The sequence below is a fragment of the Buceros rhinoceros genome, unplaced genomic scaffold, assembly GCF_000710305.1.
Source record: "Buceros rhinoceros silvestris isolate BGI_N320 unplaced genomic scaffold, ASM71030v1 scaffold16634, whole genome shotgun sequence".
In the NCBI taxonomy this organism is placed as follows: domain Eukaryota; kingdom Metazoa; phylum Chordata; class Aves; order Bucerotiformes; family Bucerotidae; genus Buceros; species Buceros rhinoceros.
In genome coordinates, this window is record NW_010407822.1 from 18,547 (window position 1) to 37,047 (window position 18,501).

Genomic DNA, 18,501 nt, shown 5'->3' on the forward strand with positions numbered 1-18,501 from the left:
GTACCTGTGAGCTCCCTCTCGGGAACGTGCTTCCCAGTGCTGGGAAATACGGAATCTGTCAGCGTTCTGGGAACGTCTGTCTGAAAGGCTTTTGGTTAATATTGTACAAGCGTTTCCCAACAGCTCTGTTTATTGTAACTCTGGCTGGTTAAACAACTCTGGGGCTGTTAGGGTGTCACTGACGGTGTCCGGCTGTATACTGGTATCGGAGCTCCCTCTCGGGAACGTGCTTCCCAGTGCTGGGAAATACGGAATCTGTCAGCGTTCTGGGAACGTCTGTCTGAAAGGCTTTTGGTTAATATTGTACAAGCGTTTCCCAACAGCTCTGTTTATTGTAACTCTGGCTGGTTAAACAACTCTGGGGCTGTTAGGGTGTCACTGACGGTGTCCGGCTGTATACTGGTATCGTCGGGGGAGGGTAGAGCCGGCGGCCTCGCACAGGCAACTAAGGGAGCGAAGGTTTCTTACAGCCGTGTTTCTACTGCAGCAAGTTAAAAGCAAAACTATGATTGTTCTGTGTAATTGTGTCCCTCCTGCCTCTCGAGATGTAGTCAAGTCATTGAGGTGATGAAAGGGGGAACTGGAGATTTCTCAGTTCATTTTGGTAACTGTTTTTCCTTTCTTTTCCCTTTCAGTGTATAATTCCGCTGAGCAACTGTTTCACCTCAATTTCAGAGGACTGTCGTTTTCTTTCCAGTTAGACTCCTGGACTGAAACGCCCAAGTACGAGGTCAGCAATCACTCGTAGTTAATGGATGGTCTTTTTTTGCTTCTGTGGTAATTGCAAAGTGTCACCTCCAGCGTGGCTCGCCTGCAAGCAACAGAAACCAGTAATTTGGGAGGAATCTAACTCCTCAGTCATGCCCTTATTCATGCTGTGTAATCATTTCAAAGTTAAAAACTTTATTCTCTTTAGCAGAAGGGATATGCTTAGAGGGTTTGCTTGCATCATGAGCTGGGACCAGCAGTTCTGCTGTTGAAAGGAGTCTCCTAAAAATATGAGTGCTCTCTATGCAAATACATAAATATTAAGCAACCCACTGGGAGGCTGTTCTTTTATCAGATATTTTTGAATCTCATCAAAGCGATTATGCAACTAAACTGGGATAGAGTTCATAAAATACATTTCCATCTTAAGTGTCCTTCAGTGCGAGTGCTTTGAGAAGGCCAAGTAAAGCCTGTTTGCATATTCACCAAGTGTTCAGATGAGTTACTGAGCGATCGAATGCATCACTGCGTTCTGAAATCTTTGGAAATCACTGACTATAGAGGAAACAAGATCAGGTCTGCTGTGATTTCCGCCTTTACTAACAAAAATGTGCGTGTAACTTGTTTTGTGTGAGGATGGGAACCCCCTCAGCTGTGTTCTCTAGGCTTATCGGTTGAAAGGGATGTGTTGTATGGTATTAAAATAAAAAGGAACACAGGAAGAGCCAAAACAAAGTGGGAGGTATCAACGATGACACCTGTTTTATGTCACAGCCTGATGCTTTAGTAGCTGTGTTTTGACATGTGAGAGAACAGGAGGTAACTAAGGGCAGTTACTATTTAGTAGTAGTGAAGGTCAGTCGGGTTTCAGAAATATCAGAAGGTAAACAGAAACCTAGTAAGCCAAACAGAACGAATGTCCCACAAAGAGGAGTCGCTTTTCATGCAGGAGTTTCCAGGGTGTTTATGAATTCAGGATGGTTACGGAGTGCTCGGTGCAAATACGCTTCGAGAGGGACGTAGTTGGGGATGAAGCAGTTCTTCATAGCTGATGGAACAGCAGAGGAAATAATTTTGCATTCTCAAAAACATCCAGTCATTCAAATGAGGTTAATGCAATGTTGTGCTGAGTGAAAGGTGAAATTCTCCCCAGGAACATGAACAGGTACAAATAGGATGACTGAGCAAACAGAGGCGTGTCAAGTTCATATAGGAATGTGAAACTAGTTAGCAAAGCAGGGTTTTTTCATTTCCATATGCTGAGATTACTCTGAAGAAAACTTTGGGGTTTTACATAGCTGGTAACAAACTGCAGGCGAGGAGGGCGTGAGACCTGCTCGTGCTGTTTCTGTTAAGGAAATGAGGCATCTATGGCCTCGGCACTTCATGGCTCTGGAGAAGATTTCTCTGCTGCTAAGGCCAAAGTGTGTTGAAGCGATCTGAAGTCTGACTGCTTTGGAGAGCTGTGCTTGAGGTGTTCGTGTTCTGGGCAAGTTCAGACAGAGGACTGAGATCAAGGCATCTTTAGACTGGCTGAGTAGTGGAGGCTCTCTTCTAAATACCCACAGCAGTGGAAGTCACTGCTCTGGGTTAATTTTTTTTTTTTTTTCCCCCCCTAACAAAACTGCAAGAAGTTATTCTCTGTGATGTCCTGTTAAAGCAGACCAGGATGATAGTTTGCATGTTGTGCATCCTGGTTTTGGTGACTGCTTGTGACAAAGTTAGGGGTTTTTTCTGTTCAGTGCCAGCAAAGTATGTTGACAGCCTTGAGGAAGGTCCTGTCATCTTCGGAGTTGAAAGAAACAGGCTCTAGAAGAGTGAATCTGGCTTCCTTAGCACGCTGTTGGACGAGAATGCTCAAAATCCCTGTCAAAACACTATGTGTAAGAATGTGGTGATAAAGAGAGAGGAAAATCTATTTAATGAATGAGTTTCTGATCACCAGATAAAGGCATTTAACAAACCAGCAGAAGCGTTAAAAGGCTGAAATTAATGCAGTGAGAAACAAAAATCAGTTCTACCTTTAAGACAGCCAGTTTCTTAGAACTGAAACACAGCCTATCAGTACAAATCCTTTCCCGGCAACTCGCAGTGGAAATCAGACCGAGAAAACCCGAATTCTCGGTATGTGCCGTGGCTGATTGTCAGGCTAGTGCCATCTTCTGGTGGATAAACACAGCGAGTGTTTCCCCGCAGCCTGGGAATCAGGAGTGGGGTCGAGTAAAGAAACACCAGCTAGAAAATGAGTTTCTGTTGGTGTTTTCCCCCTTGTCTTTGGTCGGAGACTCACCTGAATGTAGTGTGTTTCTAATGGCATTTCTGTCTTTGCCCTGAAGTGTCTGCTGTGTCCTGTAACGCGAATGATTTTGTATCTCCACAGCCTAACTTTGCCCATGGTCTCGCCTCTCTGCAAATTCCACACGGTGCGACTGTGAAACGTATGTACATCTACAACGGAAACAGTCTGCAGGATACCAAGTATGTACCACTGGTCGTGCTGCTTTGGTCATTCAGAATATACTTTTTCTTCCTCATTTGCCTTTTTGTGAATGCTAAACGTAATCATACATTTTTAGGTCAGTTTGGGTCTTTTGGGGAGTGCAGAATGCCTTTAGATCCCAACCTGTTTCAGATTTCCATAGGTGTTCTCCTCAGACCTTAGAATCGGATGTTGGTTGGATTTATGTTGCTATAAAATCAAGCTGTGGTAGGGGAATTCAGTCAACCTGAAAACGAATTCTTTAAGTAAAAGAGGAAATCATGGATGGGTTTGGGTTGGAAGGGACCTCTAAAGATCATCTAGTTCCAACCCCCCCTGCAGTGAGCAGGGACACTTACCAGTAGACCAGGTTGCTCCAAGGCTGGTCCAGCCTGGCCTTGAACACTTCCAGGGATGCAGCATCCACAGCCGCTCTGGGCAACCTGTGCCAGTGCCCAGAGGGGTGCTGGGGATTCACCCAGGGCTATTCTGAGGGAACTAATCTTCATGCCTTAACACTAATGGAGTGATTTAACCGGGCTCACGTTTTCTATGGTTTTGTATTCCGTTTTCTTTTAAGCAGTAATTTATTGTACGACACCCGATGTTATCCTCTTTCTAAAAGCATTGCTCCTGGGGTTCCTTACTCAAGGAAAAATTGGATGGACTTCTGTGAATTCTCTCTTTCAGCTTATAAATACCCAAACTGATAAAGTGGTAGTTTCTGCAGAGACAGTTTTGTTCTAGTGCCAGGAGGAGATTAACGCATCCTTGGACTGCTGCTCACAAGGGAGGGAACCTTGTTTACGCAGACATTGTCTCCTCTTGTTCACACAAGAGCAATGAATTCTACAGAAGGTTATAAATTAATCCCCCCAAAGCAGCCCTTCCATTGAAAATAGGTTACTTGGGGCTGATTATTTTCTCAAATATTATTGTATTTTCCCTTCAAGAGGTCTGAGGGGGCATGTCCTCCCAGGAGATACCCAAAGGCTAGAGACAGTTTCTGTAATTCCTGGAGTCTTTGAAGCCCGCTCCTTGTCTCATTAATAGTGCGGGTCCTGCGTTTGAGTGCTGCCTTGTTCCTCTTCCTCTTTCCCCAGACTTTCTGTGCCTTGTGCTTGATGGAACTTTTCATCTTCAGTCTGAGATAAATGCAGCTTTGTTGAGATGAACCTGCTCTGTTCCAGTGAACTGGTACCAGCTTGAAAATGGAAAGTTTGCAGATTAAGCAAATCCTAAGCACGTTTTTGTGTGGTTGGTTTCAGGGCTCCCCTGATGCCTCTCAGCTGTTTCCTTGGTAATGTGTATGCCGAGAACGTTGATGTTCTGAGAGATGGAACTGGACCCTCAGGTTTACGGCTTCGCCTACTCACTGCAGGTATTAGCGATGCTCAGAACCTGGAACTGGTTGCTTTCCTCAGGAGAAGAGGGGGGAACCTGTGTAAATTAAGCGTAGGTTATTTGTGATGCTTTTATAGGTGGTGTCAAAGTGTTCTGTGTTCCTTATTTTGAACTAGTGGAAACAAAACCAAAAAAACCCCCAAACCTTGTGAAGGTGAGCCTGCCTGCTGCTGCAGACCCCCGGCCCTAGAGGAATCACGGAGGACTGTAGCCCTGTCCTCAGTAGTTCAGAGCCCTTAGAGACTGTTTGCAGCACTGGAATTTGTCTCCAGGTGATTATTCCAGAAGACTTTTAAAAATGCCAGCAAGAGACTGCATCCATGCTGCAGCCTTAGACAGCACTTCAAATTCAATTCCCTTTTCATTTGCTGTAGGAGACAGCAATTAAAGTGACAGGGGCTGATGAGTGCCTTCTCCTTGCGCGTGCTTTCAGAGGCAGGGCAGTGCTTAGAAATGAGAGAAAAAGGTAATGACTGCAAAGGAGCCTTGCTCAGTCGTCAGACAATGAAAATACTGAGATGTTTTTAACAATTTTCACTAGCAGGCTTGGCTTTTGACCCCTTCAGCTTAAAGGAAATGTTGCCAATGAATAAAATAATTATTAATTAGCATTTACATGCAAAGTAAAACTTGCAGAGGAGTAATCAGGGCACGTGTTGTTCGGGTCTTGCTGAAGTTTGCTGAAACTCCTTTGTAGAGTATCTTACACACCTGTTCCAGCAAGAGTTCTCTGCAAGTGTATTCATGTGAAGTAACTCTCGCTTAAGCAGTCAAGGATGAGTGAGTTGGATTTTTCGATTTATTGAGTGATTAGCTACCTAGCGAGAAAAGCCCAGTGTGTATTGAGAGCACGCCCCGAGCGCTGCACTAACTGCTGCACACGGGTACGTGCATTCTCGTAAAGGTACGATGCTGCCTTCTGGAAAGCAAGTGGGGGCACGAAGGGTAAGAAAGGGCCAGTTCTTAACATCTGCTAACAAACGTCAGCAATTCATTCTCCCAGTAAGATCTGCTTTTAACCCTGTTCGTGTAGGAACCTACTTGCTATTGATTTAGTCACCTACAGGGGTAAAGAGTGTCTGAATTTCCTGAGTAAAGAATGTTTGCTGACACAGGTAATAGGGGTAAGGAGTCTCACTCCGTGGGCTTTGCTTCTTTAGCCGGAGGTACGGCTCCAGCTGACAGAGTAGAATATTTTATGGACAGCAATAATTCCTGGGACTCACCAGCAGACCTAACTGAGGCTGGAAAGCAAGTCGCCTTCCAGTGACTGGCAGGGCAGTGAAGGTGGAGGTGAGGATGGGGGTCTGCGCCTCTCTCAACACAGACATCGCTGTGACCAGAAACGTATAAACTGTTGCAAAATAAAGGGTGACATTTACTTTGGCGCTGCCGTCTACATGCAGCTGTTTGGTTTGTGATCCGTAGAGGAGTGCTGAGCTTTCAGCGGTGTTTGCTGACGAATCTTCTATCAGAAGGGATTAATTTTGAGTTGTTTTCCATTCCTCAGGCTGCGTCCCGGGTGTTTTAGCCGATGCCAAGATGCGGGTATTTGAGCGTTGTGTGTACTTTGGTGATTCGTGCCAGGATGTGCTGAGCACCCTGGGGTCTCCCCACAAAGTCTTCTACAAGTCCGAAGATAAGGTGAGGGGATTCAGCAGGCACAGGACCTTGCCTCTCTTCGGCGCTGGTTTCATCACAGGGCCCGTGTTTTGCGAGGCTGGTGAGGTTAAGCTGCCCCATGCAGCGCAAATTAATCGGTGCTCCACTTGACATAAAATAGACCAGGATGAACTGTTGTATAATTTGGTTTTGAAAAGCTTTTTTAAGCTAAATCAATGCAAATCTGTTTAAATTAAAAAAAGTCATTGTTTTAACTGGTTTAGAAAGTTATAAAAATGTGAGCACATGAATCCAGATGAGCCTCAGCATGTGTGTACTGCCTATTTTTAATTATATTTTATGTAAAATAACTTCAACGCGTACTTTGATCCTTTCCTAATGTTTTTACATAGCAGCACGTGAATAAACCTTTCACCCCAGATAACTAAAAAAGAAAAAAGCTGATGTGTCACCGTGCCCCTGCAGGCAGCTGGTGGTCCTGTCGCGAAGCACCATTATCTTACATATTCCAACAAGGGCTTCAGATGGAACCGTGGCGCTTTGTTTGCATGTGGTGATGCTGCCAGTGGCGTTCACCTTTGTGAGCCCTACTAACCCCATCTGAAAAATGTGTTTCTTGCAGATGAAAATCCACTCGCCCTCGCCCCATAAGCAGGTCCCATCGAAGTGCAATGACTACTTCTTCAATTACTTCACGCTTGGAGTGGTGAGTGGGAAGCTGCCGTCCGCAGAGGGGGGTAGCTTGGGTTGGCGACACGGCGATCCTTTCAGAAGGCTGAAGGCGGTGGGAAAGGAGAGAGTGCGGAAGCCTCGATGGCTCCCCTGTGCTGTTGTAATTAATCGCAGCTAGTTTGGGGAAAGCCACCCTCCTCTCTCCAAATTGCTTCACGTCTCTCTGCTTTTTCTTCAACAGGATATTCTCTTTGATGCAAACACTCACAAGGTGAAGAAATTTGTCCTGCATACAAATTACCCCGGTCATTACAACTTTAACATGTGAGTGGGAAGAGCCGGTCTCAAATCCTGTGTTCCCTTGACAGAATTGCAGTATTTGTCTCCAGGAATCTCTGGTGTATCTGGTAACCTGTGGAGGTTTCAGCCATCATTATTAGCACATTTTAAAATTATTTTCTCTTTACTTTTAAAAGCCTTTGTATTGCCAAGTAGGTGTGAAAGCAGCGAATGAGGTAAGGTAGTTCTTGGTGAGGCTGTAACATGCAAACTCTCTTCCTAGAGGCAAACTTTGTGTTAGCAGGAGTGTCCGTTTAGTGGTAGGTAGGCTGCTGGTTTCTTCCTGACTATTTCAGCTAGTGATTTAAAAAATCTCATGCTTCTGAGCATATTTTCAGTACTTTTTAAATGTAAACTCCAGAGGAGGAATAAACAGTTAAAGCACTTAGTGACAGAGAAATCTATAGTACTGTTTTAAGCTGAATATTTTTCCCTGCGCTCTGTGTAACAGCAGAGAAATTTGTGCTGAAAGATCTCTCATGTCCTCCAGAAAATTGTGTTAGGACATTGCTAGGCTGGTGTGGTTTTTGATGTAGAAAATAGAAATGACAACTTTCCTTAATGTGTTAGCTTTGAGCTTCTCTTTGTCGTGTTGTTATTCATGTGACTGTTCATTAAACTGGTTGTTAAGAGCCCTGAGTTCGTGCTGGGCAGTTTATGCGGCTTTTCTGTTCTCTAATAGCTTTACAATTTGCACTTTCTAGTTACCATCGCTGCGAATTCAAGATTCCACTAGTCATTAAGCGAGGTGAGTGGTTCAGCTGTTGTCCTGCTTCAGGTGGCACGTACGACAGAGTGCTCAGAGGGGAACTGTGATCCCTTTTCATTTCTAATGCGTCACCAGGGGATGCTTACAGTGAAAGTCAGTGAGGCAGAGTAGAAACTTGGGGGTTAGGTTTCTGTGTGAGTGAAAAATCAGTTCTCTGGTTTTACACGACCTTGTTAACTTACTTGGATCACACAAGTATTTTGCTGCAACATCACTGATTTTCTGTGATGCTGCCACTCTGCTAAAATCTGTTACCTCGTACCTGGAGGCTCCAGATCTGTAGGGCAGGGTTAGGCTGAGCTGCTCTGCCGGATCCACCAGTGAACTTCTTAACGCTGAGGTGGCCCTTGAAAGGCTTGTTCAAGGTATTTAACATCAACTGGTTTAGCTGGGAATGAGAACAAACGTTTGGAATGCGTTGGGTGTATGGGCTGTGGACAGAGTTGTCTGTTATGTTCACTTGAAAAATCCCTACCCGGGAAAAAAAGAATACCAAATCAGTAGTGCTGAGTCCACAGAGTGCCCAGCTCCGCGTGTAAGTAACCTCGACAAAACACGGGGCACCTCGTTTGACTGAAGATCGCAGTGACCGAGGTAGACTTCTGGAATGTGGGAATTAACGGGTGTCCTGGGAAAGGGTGTGTTTTGGTTATGCAGGGGGTACTGGGTGCTGGCTGGGTTTTGGCCAGGGAGGCTGGCTTCCTTCTGACTGGCTTTCTCTGAAAGCATTTCCCTGGGCGAAGTGCGGTTCTCCTGTGGCTGTCACAGCAGTTTGCACACATAGAGGAATAAAAACCTGGAAAAACAGTGCCTGCATATACAAGCTTATACAAAGCTGATTTGTACTGCAGACAAGAAAATAAGCGTGAAAGTTCTCGCTTTCAAACTTATTTTCCCTTAGGTTATTGAGCAGTACTTCAAAGGCATTAATTTCTGGTTATTTTTGGTCACCTCAAGTAGTCCCACAAATCTCTTCCCAGTGTGTCTGGGGTTTTGTTTGGTTGTTTGTTTAACTGACCTTTCTGGTCTCATGCTTATGTTCAAGTTGTAAACAAACAATATAAAATTTGAGGAGCCCATCTCCTTCAGCTGGTGGCAGTGCCTGATGCAGCTTTATTAACTCCCTGCTATCGTTCAACCTCAGACAATACATTGAGAGCCAGAGTCCAAGACACCGAGCTCTTGCAGCATAAAGAGGGCATGTTTTATTACTGAATAGGTAGGCTGCAATTCCCAAGCTCTCTGCTATCGCTGCTTTTCATTTGAGCTGATCCCAGGCCTGCCCCTGCCAGCTCCCGAGTCTCAAGCCGTCTGTTTTAGCCAGCTTCCTTCCCAGGGCGGTGGAGCGTTGGGGCTTGAGGAGTGGGACATCACGGTACCGCCGTGAGTGGCTCTGCTCGGCACGTTCCTTTTACCCTGATTGATAGTGTTAACGTGGGAACTTGCTATAAGTAGGCAGATCTATTTAATCACCTCAGGGGGCATTTAATGGATGTTGTCGACAGTTCTGGTTTCTAGTAAATGCTGGTAAATTTGTATATAAACTCATCTAATGCTTGTGTGTCTCCTGCTACCTCCTTTAACCCAAAATAAAGGATTATAGAGAAGACTGTTCAAGCATAATCTACTTTTCTCTCTTTTTCTGTCGTAGATAGTGCTGATTCACAGACAGAAACATGCACAACATACAGCAAGGTAAGCCTGGGCAGAGCCAAATGTTTTCCTCCTTTTCTTAAACCATCAAAATGATCTGTGCCAAATTTGCAACACGCTTTGAAGAAATAGTAGCACTTGTTCCACATTGTTTTAAAATAGAGAAGTTGAAGGCCAGAAGTTAGCGTGTGTTCTGTGGTTTAAACATTTTGTTGTGTTCAGGGTTGAAGGTGTTTGTAATAGCACACTGAGCAAAGGAAATTACTGCATTGTCGTAGGCTTTGCAGTTTAAGACAGCTGCAGGTAGAAAGCGAACAGTAAAATAAGTGATAAGGGGAGGCAAAAGGAGTAATGGCTGAGTGACTTCTCAAAGAGAAGAGAGACTTCTAAACAAGATTCTCACAGTTTTTCTGCTTAGTGTAGCTCTTGAAGACATGTAGCATCAAACCAAGAGGGTCCAGTGCCCTTCCACTGCCTTCTGAAGGGTGCCCGTAACAGGATGTTTCTCAAAAAACTTACAAAGACTTAAAGATGTCACTGCCAACGTGACACCTCCTGATGGGAACAGGCTCCTTCAGGACTCCACAGCCTTCCACCTGAATGAGATTCCCCACCAGGCAGTTGCTGCTGCCAGCAGGAGAGCTCACGAAGTTGAAAACCTTCTCAGAAACTGTGTGCTCAGCAGCGTCTCTGCAGCCAGGGCCAGCGCTGCTCTCTCGGCTCCTGCGGTGCCAAATGAGGGCTTTTCGTGGTGAATTTGGGGTCCCATACTGGGAGGAAAAAATTGAGCCAGCAGCCTGGAAGGTGCCCTTCTTTGCTTTTTGATCTGAATTACTTACCTCCTTCGGTGCTCTGACTGACTTCAGCCTTGTATGCGACACTGCAGCTTCTTGCTAGGTCTGCTCAGAGTGGTGAAAGCTGCTGGACGTTGCCAGTCATTAAGCAGAGCCGCTTTCCTCCTCTTTTCCAAACCTGTCGCTGAAATCAAGGGAAGACTTTTGGGAGAGGCAGCAGTGATGCTGTTTTTCCCTCTGCAAAGGTCTGTAAGAAGATATTTTGCTGAGTTTCCCACAGGTGCTTTGTCCTCTGAGGTGTCCCTGGAATGCTCCAAGACTTTGCAGCTACGTTTTACCCATAAGACCCATAGAATTTGTCTGTCCTCATAGTTCTAATTCACAGCTATTTTGAGACAAAAATGAGAATAAATCCAGAGGGGATTTCTTAGCCCTAGTAGTGGATGGTTTCTGTGACTGAGTGTGGCTTCAGTTACAAAATACTTGTGTAAATAAAACCTCTGTGTGTTTGGTAAAGGAGCGCGTCACAAAAACGCACATGACTCTTCCTGGATAAAGAGTTTTCCTGTGCCTCATTTTCACACAATTCTTTGATCTATTCACAGTGGGACAGTATTCAGGATCTCCTGGGGCACCCTGTAGAGAAGCCAGTGGTACTTCACAGGTAAAGATCTCTCCTTATTTCGCTTGGCAGGGATGAGCTGATAACAGAGGGTGAGGTTAGGCAGAGGAAGAGCTATTGCACTAGCCTCTTCTGGGCTGCTTTGCCCTTAAAGTTTCAGTCTGAAATGTCAGAAATAACCAAGGGACAAGCGATACGTGAATTTTGAAAAATGCCATTAAATAAAACGTGAACGATTCTATTTCAGCATCTTTACAGGGTAATTTCTAAACACAGTAAACCCAGGGGATTAACGACAGCCTGTCGCGGCCCCTGCCATACGTGTTTACTACACAAAGCAGACTGAAGAGTGATCTTGCACAAAAATAACTCGCAATAAATTACGTGCTGCTTCTCTCTTCCTGTGTGTCTGTTTATTCTCAGGGATCGAGCTAAGTGAAGAATTCTCCTGCAGAGGTCGTTAGTAACTTCTTGGTTACTTTCTCCCTGGGTGTTAGTAGCGGCTCTGAGACAGGAAGCAGAGGTGTCCTCTGGCTCTCTTGGAGTCTAGCAGGGGTGTTGCTTAACACAGACTGATGAAAGCCGTGATAAAAACGCCGTAGTTTACCTTGTATTACTGAGGGGTTTTACTTCCCGAAGAATTCCTGACCCTTTCATTTATTTTAATTTTTTCCCCCTCTTTTCTGTTCAGGTCATCATCTCCAAACAACACTAACCCCTTTGGGTCAACCTTTTGCTTTGGACTGCAACGAATGATCTTTGAGGTTAGGAGAAAAACTTTCGTACTTGTTTGAGCAGGAGAAGATGAGGAGCTTGCTGTTACAACTACTGGCTTGTCATTTCCCATTTCAATAAAAACCAGCGCGTGGGAGTGGCTGCATTTTCTGAGCTTATGGGCAGAGACGGGCAGCTGTCCAACCTCTTCTCTGAGGTTACATGGAGCTGGAGCTGTAGTGTGGCACCTAGAACTCGTACTAGCAGGAGGTGCATGCGCTCGGCCCCGAGCGCTGGTGGCACGTGCTGGTGTTTAGATGTGTCATGGAAATCTAGGGACCATTTTTAGGGGCTAGTCAAGAGCTTGTTGCTGTCTTTCGTGGGTTGGGATTTCTTCGGGCAGATCGATTCTGTATTTGCCATTTCCACTCCTCTGAGTCCCTGCTTGGTGTGCCGTTCTTCTAACTCCCCTTTTTCCCCGCTGTCCTTTTGCAGGTGATGCAGAATAATCACATAGCTTCTGTTACTCTGTACGGCCCCACGCGGCCCAGCAGCCAGCTGAGGACATCGGACCTTCCCCAGTGAGCATCCCCTGCTGAGTCAGCTAATCTCAATGCTACAGAATTAGTACAGCGTGCCTTGATTTGCTGCCACTTATAATACGGAAAGCACGTTATGATTTAATTTTTTTTTTCAATAAGCCTTTCCACCCAGGAGGGGTGTGGAGGGGAAATTCTCTCAACCCTTCATCATGGGGCGTGGAACTGTTGATGGAGGAAAGCAGCTTAGGTGCCTGTGCCGTCGTTTATTCCTCTCCGTTGCCCTCATCCTATGCAGCACAGACCCGAAGAGACTGTCCCCCCCTTCTCGGCTGGCAGGAGGGGGAGGTGGAAGAGGGGCACGTAATGACTGCAAGAGTTAGAAGCACAAACTTTCTGAGCCTTGGAGCATCTGGAAGCAGGTATTGATTTTTAGTCTGTTTGTGTTACTGTATTGATGTGGTGGTCACATTTTAAGAAAACGTGTGTGTGTATATATAGATCTAAACACATCGGTATTTCTGTGGCTTAGGACATTGTACCAAGCGTGACAGGGGTGTATATATGTCCACGATTTCAGGCACCACATCTTTGTGTAACTTTAAACCAAGCAAGTAGCATGTGCATAATACTTGGTTGTAACATTTGCACTACATACACTTTAATTACTTGATAAACGTTTTATCTTCACTGAGGAGCATCTGTGTACTGGGTGTGAGTGGGGTGTGATGGTTATTTAATGTACGCTGCGCATAAAGCTTATTTATACAGTGGATCAAATTTATCCACCTTCCTGCACTAATACGTACTTGATACGCTGAAACAATTTTTTTTTTTTCTGCCATGGCTGGTTTACTAGTGGGTTTTTTTTTTTTTCATATGCAGTTTCAAGAAAAAAGTAATTCTGGAAGAGGTTGTTTCTATGATTGAATTATGTTTTAGCGCAAAGATTTGATACAACTTTTCATACTACAGAAAAATATAACGAAGAAATAGCGTTGCCTCATTTGCCTGTGTTCCAAACCCCCCGTTCCTCCTCCTGTTTCCCTGGAGAAAGGAAAGCTGTGTAGAATGGTGTCTCAGAAAGAGCTTCCCGAGCCCTGCCATCCCCGAGAAAACCTTTTCTGTAACTTTTGCTCTGTGATTTTAATTTATGCCAAAGGTTTAGCCAAAGACATCCTTCCCGTAGTGTCACCGTTTCCGTACCTACACGCGACCTGCACACCCCACCCCACAGACAGGATAGAGGCTTCTTTCTGGTTGGGAGATGCTGCTCGCGACATTTTATCCCAGGAGGATACGTTAGGTTTCTAGTTCTCTTACCGGTCTTATCTGGGGGAAATAGGTGGTCTGTCTTTGAAATATTGAACCCTTTTTAAAAATGGACAAGAGAAATGTATAATTTTATCCCATTTTTAATATTTTGGTGTAGCAACTTGTGATACATAGATGACGATTTTGTGAGTTTTACTATGTGTGTACAGATTTTGTAAATACGACATTTTTGTAATTTTAACTCCATGTACAGTGTAACCCTGTATAGTTTATCGGTGAGTGAGAGAGAGGAGATCGAATGTTAGCTGCAGTTTTGGATCCTGGACCAGTAGCAGGGATAAATGTGGGGTGTGTGTGAGACGTTCTTTGCCATTTAGTCTTCCTGTATACTGTGATACTCTATAAACCGTTTTGCTAAAACGAATAAAACAGCCCCATGGAGAATCTAACGGATGAGGACAAAGTCACTGTTTACCTTCATCCCTCGGTGTCGCTCCTGCCGAACCCCTGTTCCAGCTGTGCTGTCTCCTGTGATCATGGCTTGCTAAGGAAATTCTATGCCTCGCCCTTCCTTTTGTTTCCTCTCTAATTTTAATTTTGTTTTACATAGCCCTTCTGTAAATTCGATGGAATAATACTGAGCATGTACACCGAAAAGAAAATAAAACGAGACTCTCAGTTACTGTTTTGTGTTAAATACAGTTGCTGGGTGTTTTTGTAATAAAATCATGGATGTTTTTGCTCTTTTTTTCTTATCGATTGGTCCTTTTTATTTTCCCGTCTCTCGGACGTTGCGTTTGAAGTACCTGACTCGCGTTTGTGCCTCACAGCCGGTGCAGCCTGCTCTCCACAGGAGGAGCACTATAAAAACTAACATAGCTTGTTGTTTCCTAGTAGACACGTGGAATTTCCTAGTAGATATGTGGAAGCATATTAGAAATTTTTGCCCCAAGGTGGAGAAGGGAAGTCTTCAACATATAGGAAACAACACCGTGGCTTCTGCATTGTTCGAGAGCGCGGTTGTCACACCCATGTCAGCCTGTGGGTGTCGTTAAAATCGATTGGGTTTCAGAGTTTGAGTGTCGCACACAGAATGGAAGAAGTGCCTGCGGGGAAAGGAGCGAACGCCAGTTCTCCTGCTGCTTGCTCGTGTCCGAAGGGCCTTCAGGAGACAAGCTTTGGAGGCCACGTACCCTGGAGCAGCTCGGAGGTTAACACAGGGCATGAGGGACGACTCCTGCTCCCGTTCACACTCCTCCGGCACTGGCTGCGGAACGTGGGGAAGAGCGCTCGGCTCTGGTGTCCTTCAGCCTTGGAATATACAACAGGCTTGCGTGGTGCCTGGCTCAGTGCTCCGGGAGGATTCTTGGATCTCTGAATCGAGGTGGTGGGCGTGCTGATGCTTGTTACTAAACTGTGACAGCCATTCTGCTAATAACTTCAATTAATTGATCCTTCTCTAATAAGGGCTCCGAATTAGCTGCAGGAGGAGATAAGTTCCTGACGGGAAGATCTGAGTCATGGCCATGCAGAGGCTGCCACTACCCTGCTCTCAGGTGTGTTGAGGTGAAATTCCGCAGAAGCGTGAGGTCAGGGTGGCTGCTGTAGCACGTGCCTCAAGCCTCGGGACAGCACTACCCACAGGTATTTCACAACCGCAGAGGTTCACCCGCAGTGCTGCGCTGAGTCCGAGCGAGCGAAGCAGCGTGCACGATGACACGTGCTCTCTTAGCAGCCAGACACTTCTCTAGGCCATCCCTTCAGCTTGAGGAGCTCCTCTGTACCAGACAAAAACTACAGGCAGTTTCGCAGCTTGGCCGCTACTGATGGGCAGAGCACGGAGCCTTTGACTCTGGGAGAGGCAGAGCAGGAGGAGGGCACGGGCAGGTAACGTGCAGCAGCTCTTTTGGGGTTCCTCACCCTTCCTTTGTGATTGCAGCAGCTCATAGCTCGCTCCTCTGAGGTGCTTTGATTCATTTTCTGCTGTTTGGATGAAGCCAAGCTGTTCCTGTGCTGATGGCAGCTGGCGTGGAGCCTTGAGGACTTGTTGGCATGAAAAGTTTAGGGCTGGGCCAAGGGGCACTGATGGCAACTTTGAATCACCTGGATGAAGAGAGGAAGGAACAGGGAACAGAGTTGTGCTGGAGGAGAAGGTGAGGGAGGCAGGAAGGAGTGTTCGTTTGAACCGTGAGCTGTTCCTTCAGAGGGGTGCTCGGGGTGCAGGAGAGCTGCTCTCCAGCTCTGCCGGAGCTGAGGAGCCCCGAGAAGTTTGGGCTGTGTCCGATCCCGCCGCAGCAGGTGCCCTTGATAGAGTTACATGTAATACAGATTTGATACGGATGCTACACGTCGGCAGGGTGTGCGTTGGTCCATCATCCTGGTCTCGTGTGGTCAAACCATTTGAGATCCCATGAAGTGCAATTGCATTTCTAATGAAACACTGTCCCTGCGTGATCCCATTTTGATGTGTGTCTTTTTCCTCAAGAGTTTCATTTCATCAGGGGTTTGTGTGCGTGTCTGCTTACCTCAAATATTGCTGCGTTTTCCACAGTATTTCACTGTTTACACTTAATAGAACTGATTGATTGCTGTGCCCTTCTTTTCAGAGGTGGAGCTGACTCTCCTTCCTGGATGCTTTAGCAGTCCCTGGGCTCCTGTGACCACTCTGGGCAGTAGATGTGTAAGGCCAGAACCCTCTGGTCCCTGAACTGCAGTTCCTGTCAAGAAAACGCAGTTTTCTGTTGCCGGGATCCGTCAGACTTGTAATTCTAAACAGATTTTTTTCTGAAATAGGCGGTGTGCGAGAACTGATTCATGCTCTCATGATCGTTCAAATTCCAGCACTGCCACCAAACCAGCTTCAAACCAACCCTTGCCCGCAGCTCAGCATCACAGCGAGCTGGTGATTCATCGTTCCCCCGTCTGCCTGGGTGAAGCTCTGCGGCTCTTGCTCTGAAAGAAACGTCACGGCCAAGTAGTGGGGCAAGGACCAAGGTGTCTGGTGTGGGAGAGCTTCACCAGGGCTGGTTGTGTTCCGCAGGCCTTTGAGTTCAGAATAGTTTTTGGTGTTGTGATCAAACCCCGCTATCCCGTGCTAGCTCTGCAGGTAAGATCGTTCCATGTCAGCTTGTGCCCCAGAAACACCTTTTCTCATTGCAGCTCCCTCACCTCGATCGCCCCAACCCAAAGCACTCTCCTCTCTGGCTGCCCTCGATGCGGCACATGTAGCCGAATCAATCCACCCCCGGGTGGGGGGTCACCATACAGACTGGGTCTGGCTGCTTCGGCGTGGCCCGGGAGTGCCCCTGGGGAGGGATTTCTTTCCGCAGAGAGCGTGTCTGTTCCTTGGAGGGTTCAGGTGGGACTTGCCGTGTTCTCTACCTCTGTGGGTTTAGCTGTAACTAAGAAATTAACTGTTTAAATGTTTTCTCTGCCAAGGCTTTTTGTTTGGGGGTGAGTGTATTTTTCCAGCAGGCAAACTCATCCCCTTAGTGGTTTAGTTCCTGGACCTAGTGGTTTAGTTCCTGGACCTAGTGGTCTAGGAACACTCACTGCCTGAAATCCAGCAGGAAAGGTAAGCTGGAGTTTGCAGAGCAGGTCATTTACTGTCGTGTAAATACCGTTCTCGCAGTACCTTTTGTTCTGGACTAGTCTGTGGTGATTAATTTAACTCTTCTCTTCTATACCCCAATTAATTCCCCTTTAAATTACTAGTCGGGTCATTCTAAAATACTGCTTTTTGCAATTTTGGAAGTGCCTTGATGTTTCACGCCTACACTACATATTCCACGTGGTGCCTAAGTTTCATTCCGGTGTTGATACCCTTCAGAGAGACGTTTATTTAAGTGCCAGTCACAAATGAACCCCCCTCCATGAGCTCATCAACTCCGTAATCAAAGCAGCGGGAATCACCGTTTTCCCTTTTCTCCTCTGCCGCTCTCTCTGGTATTTACTGAGGGTTCTCTGAGCCCTTTGATTATTTTGTATGTGGGGTTTGCTGTCGAGAAGCTGCTGTAGGAAGATGCATAATTAGGCTGCACAACATCGTAGCGCTGGGTTGCCTCAGCGCCCGCCCTGGCTTCCCTTTCTACGCTGTCTCAGTCAGCCGTGGCCTGACCGGGTGATGGATCTTGGCATTCTCTACCAGTTTGTGTTCCGAGATGCCTTCGGAGGTGCTGAATGTGAGGTTCAAGCCAGCTCTGCTCGGTCTAGTGACCAAATTTGGCTACTGATGGGCAGTAGGAACAACGCTTTGACTGTGTGTGGATCCCAGGGATTCAATAAAACCTACTGTACTGTCAGCTTCACACGTTTGCGTCTGTCGGGGAAGGCTGCTTGCATTCCTTGCTGCTGGTGGAACCCTCATCGTTTTATGTTTTCTTTTCTCGTCATGGGTTAGTCATGAAAAAAAAACCACCCGGCGAGGCTTTGCAGTAAAAGCCCAGCTGGTGCGTTGAATTAGCTGGAAACAGATGATCCTGGTTTCGTGAGCGGCATCAGAAAGGTGGGGAGAGGGTCCTTCCTCATCCACACAGAGGGGGTTCAGGATTTCTCTGAGGAGACCCTCATCATTTAGGAAACAACTTGCAGCTTGGGAGAAATCCAAGCCCTTCTGCCTGCTGCAGCAGTCAGTGGAGTCTACTGACCCATGGGGGCTGCAGCGTCCCTCCAGCACATCCCCAGCGCCTTGTGCTCACACGGCGTCTGTCAGCTCAGCTCCAGCTCAACGCAGAAGGCAACGGAGGACACCGTTGGCTCTGGCTCTGTCCCTGCCGGCGATCAGGGGATGTGCTGGCACAGGGAGGGTGTTGAGCAGCGGCTTTGACTGGGGACAAAATGCGCTCACTGATGCGGTGTTGTGGGTAGGTTGCAGGTCTAAGGCGCTACAGAGGGAGGAGCCGATCTCTGAG

At 46.4% G+C, this 18,501-nt stretch overlaps 1 protein-coding gene across 1 annotated transcript in view; it reads left to right on the top strand.

The window, feature by feature from the left end:
• LOC104492133 (chromosome unknown open reading frame, human C16orf70) overlaps window positions 1–13,360 on the top strand; it is a 31,884-nt gene extending 18,524 nt beyond the window's left edge. The window contains exons 7-17 of the mRNA XM_010134643.1: window positions 636–730; window positions 3,089–3,186; window positions 4,456–4,568; window positions 6,102–6,235; window positions 6,837–6,920; window positions 7,128–7,210; window positions 7,930–7,973; window positions 9,646–9,689; window positions 11,047–11,105; window positions 11,755–11,827; window positions 12,273–13,360. Of these exons, the coding sequence (XP_010132945.1) occupies window positions 636–730; window positions 3,089–3,186; window positions 4,456–4,568; window positions 6,102–6,235; window positions 6,837–6,920; window positions 7,128–7,210; window positions 7,930–7,973; window positions 9,646–9,689; window positions 11,047–11,105; window positions 11,755–11,827; window positions 12,273–12,362 (917 nt within the window). The 3' untranslated portion in view covers window positions 12,363–13,360. The remainder of the gene's footprint in view (window positions 1–635; window positions 731–3,088; window positions 3,187–4,455; window positions 4,569–6,101; window positions 6,236–6,836; window positions 6,921–7,127; window positions 7,211–7,929; window positions 7,974–9,645; window positions 9,690–11,046; window positions 11,106–11,754; window positions 11,828–12,272) is intronic.
• Window positions 13,361–18,501: the final 5,141 nt, after the last annotated feature.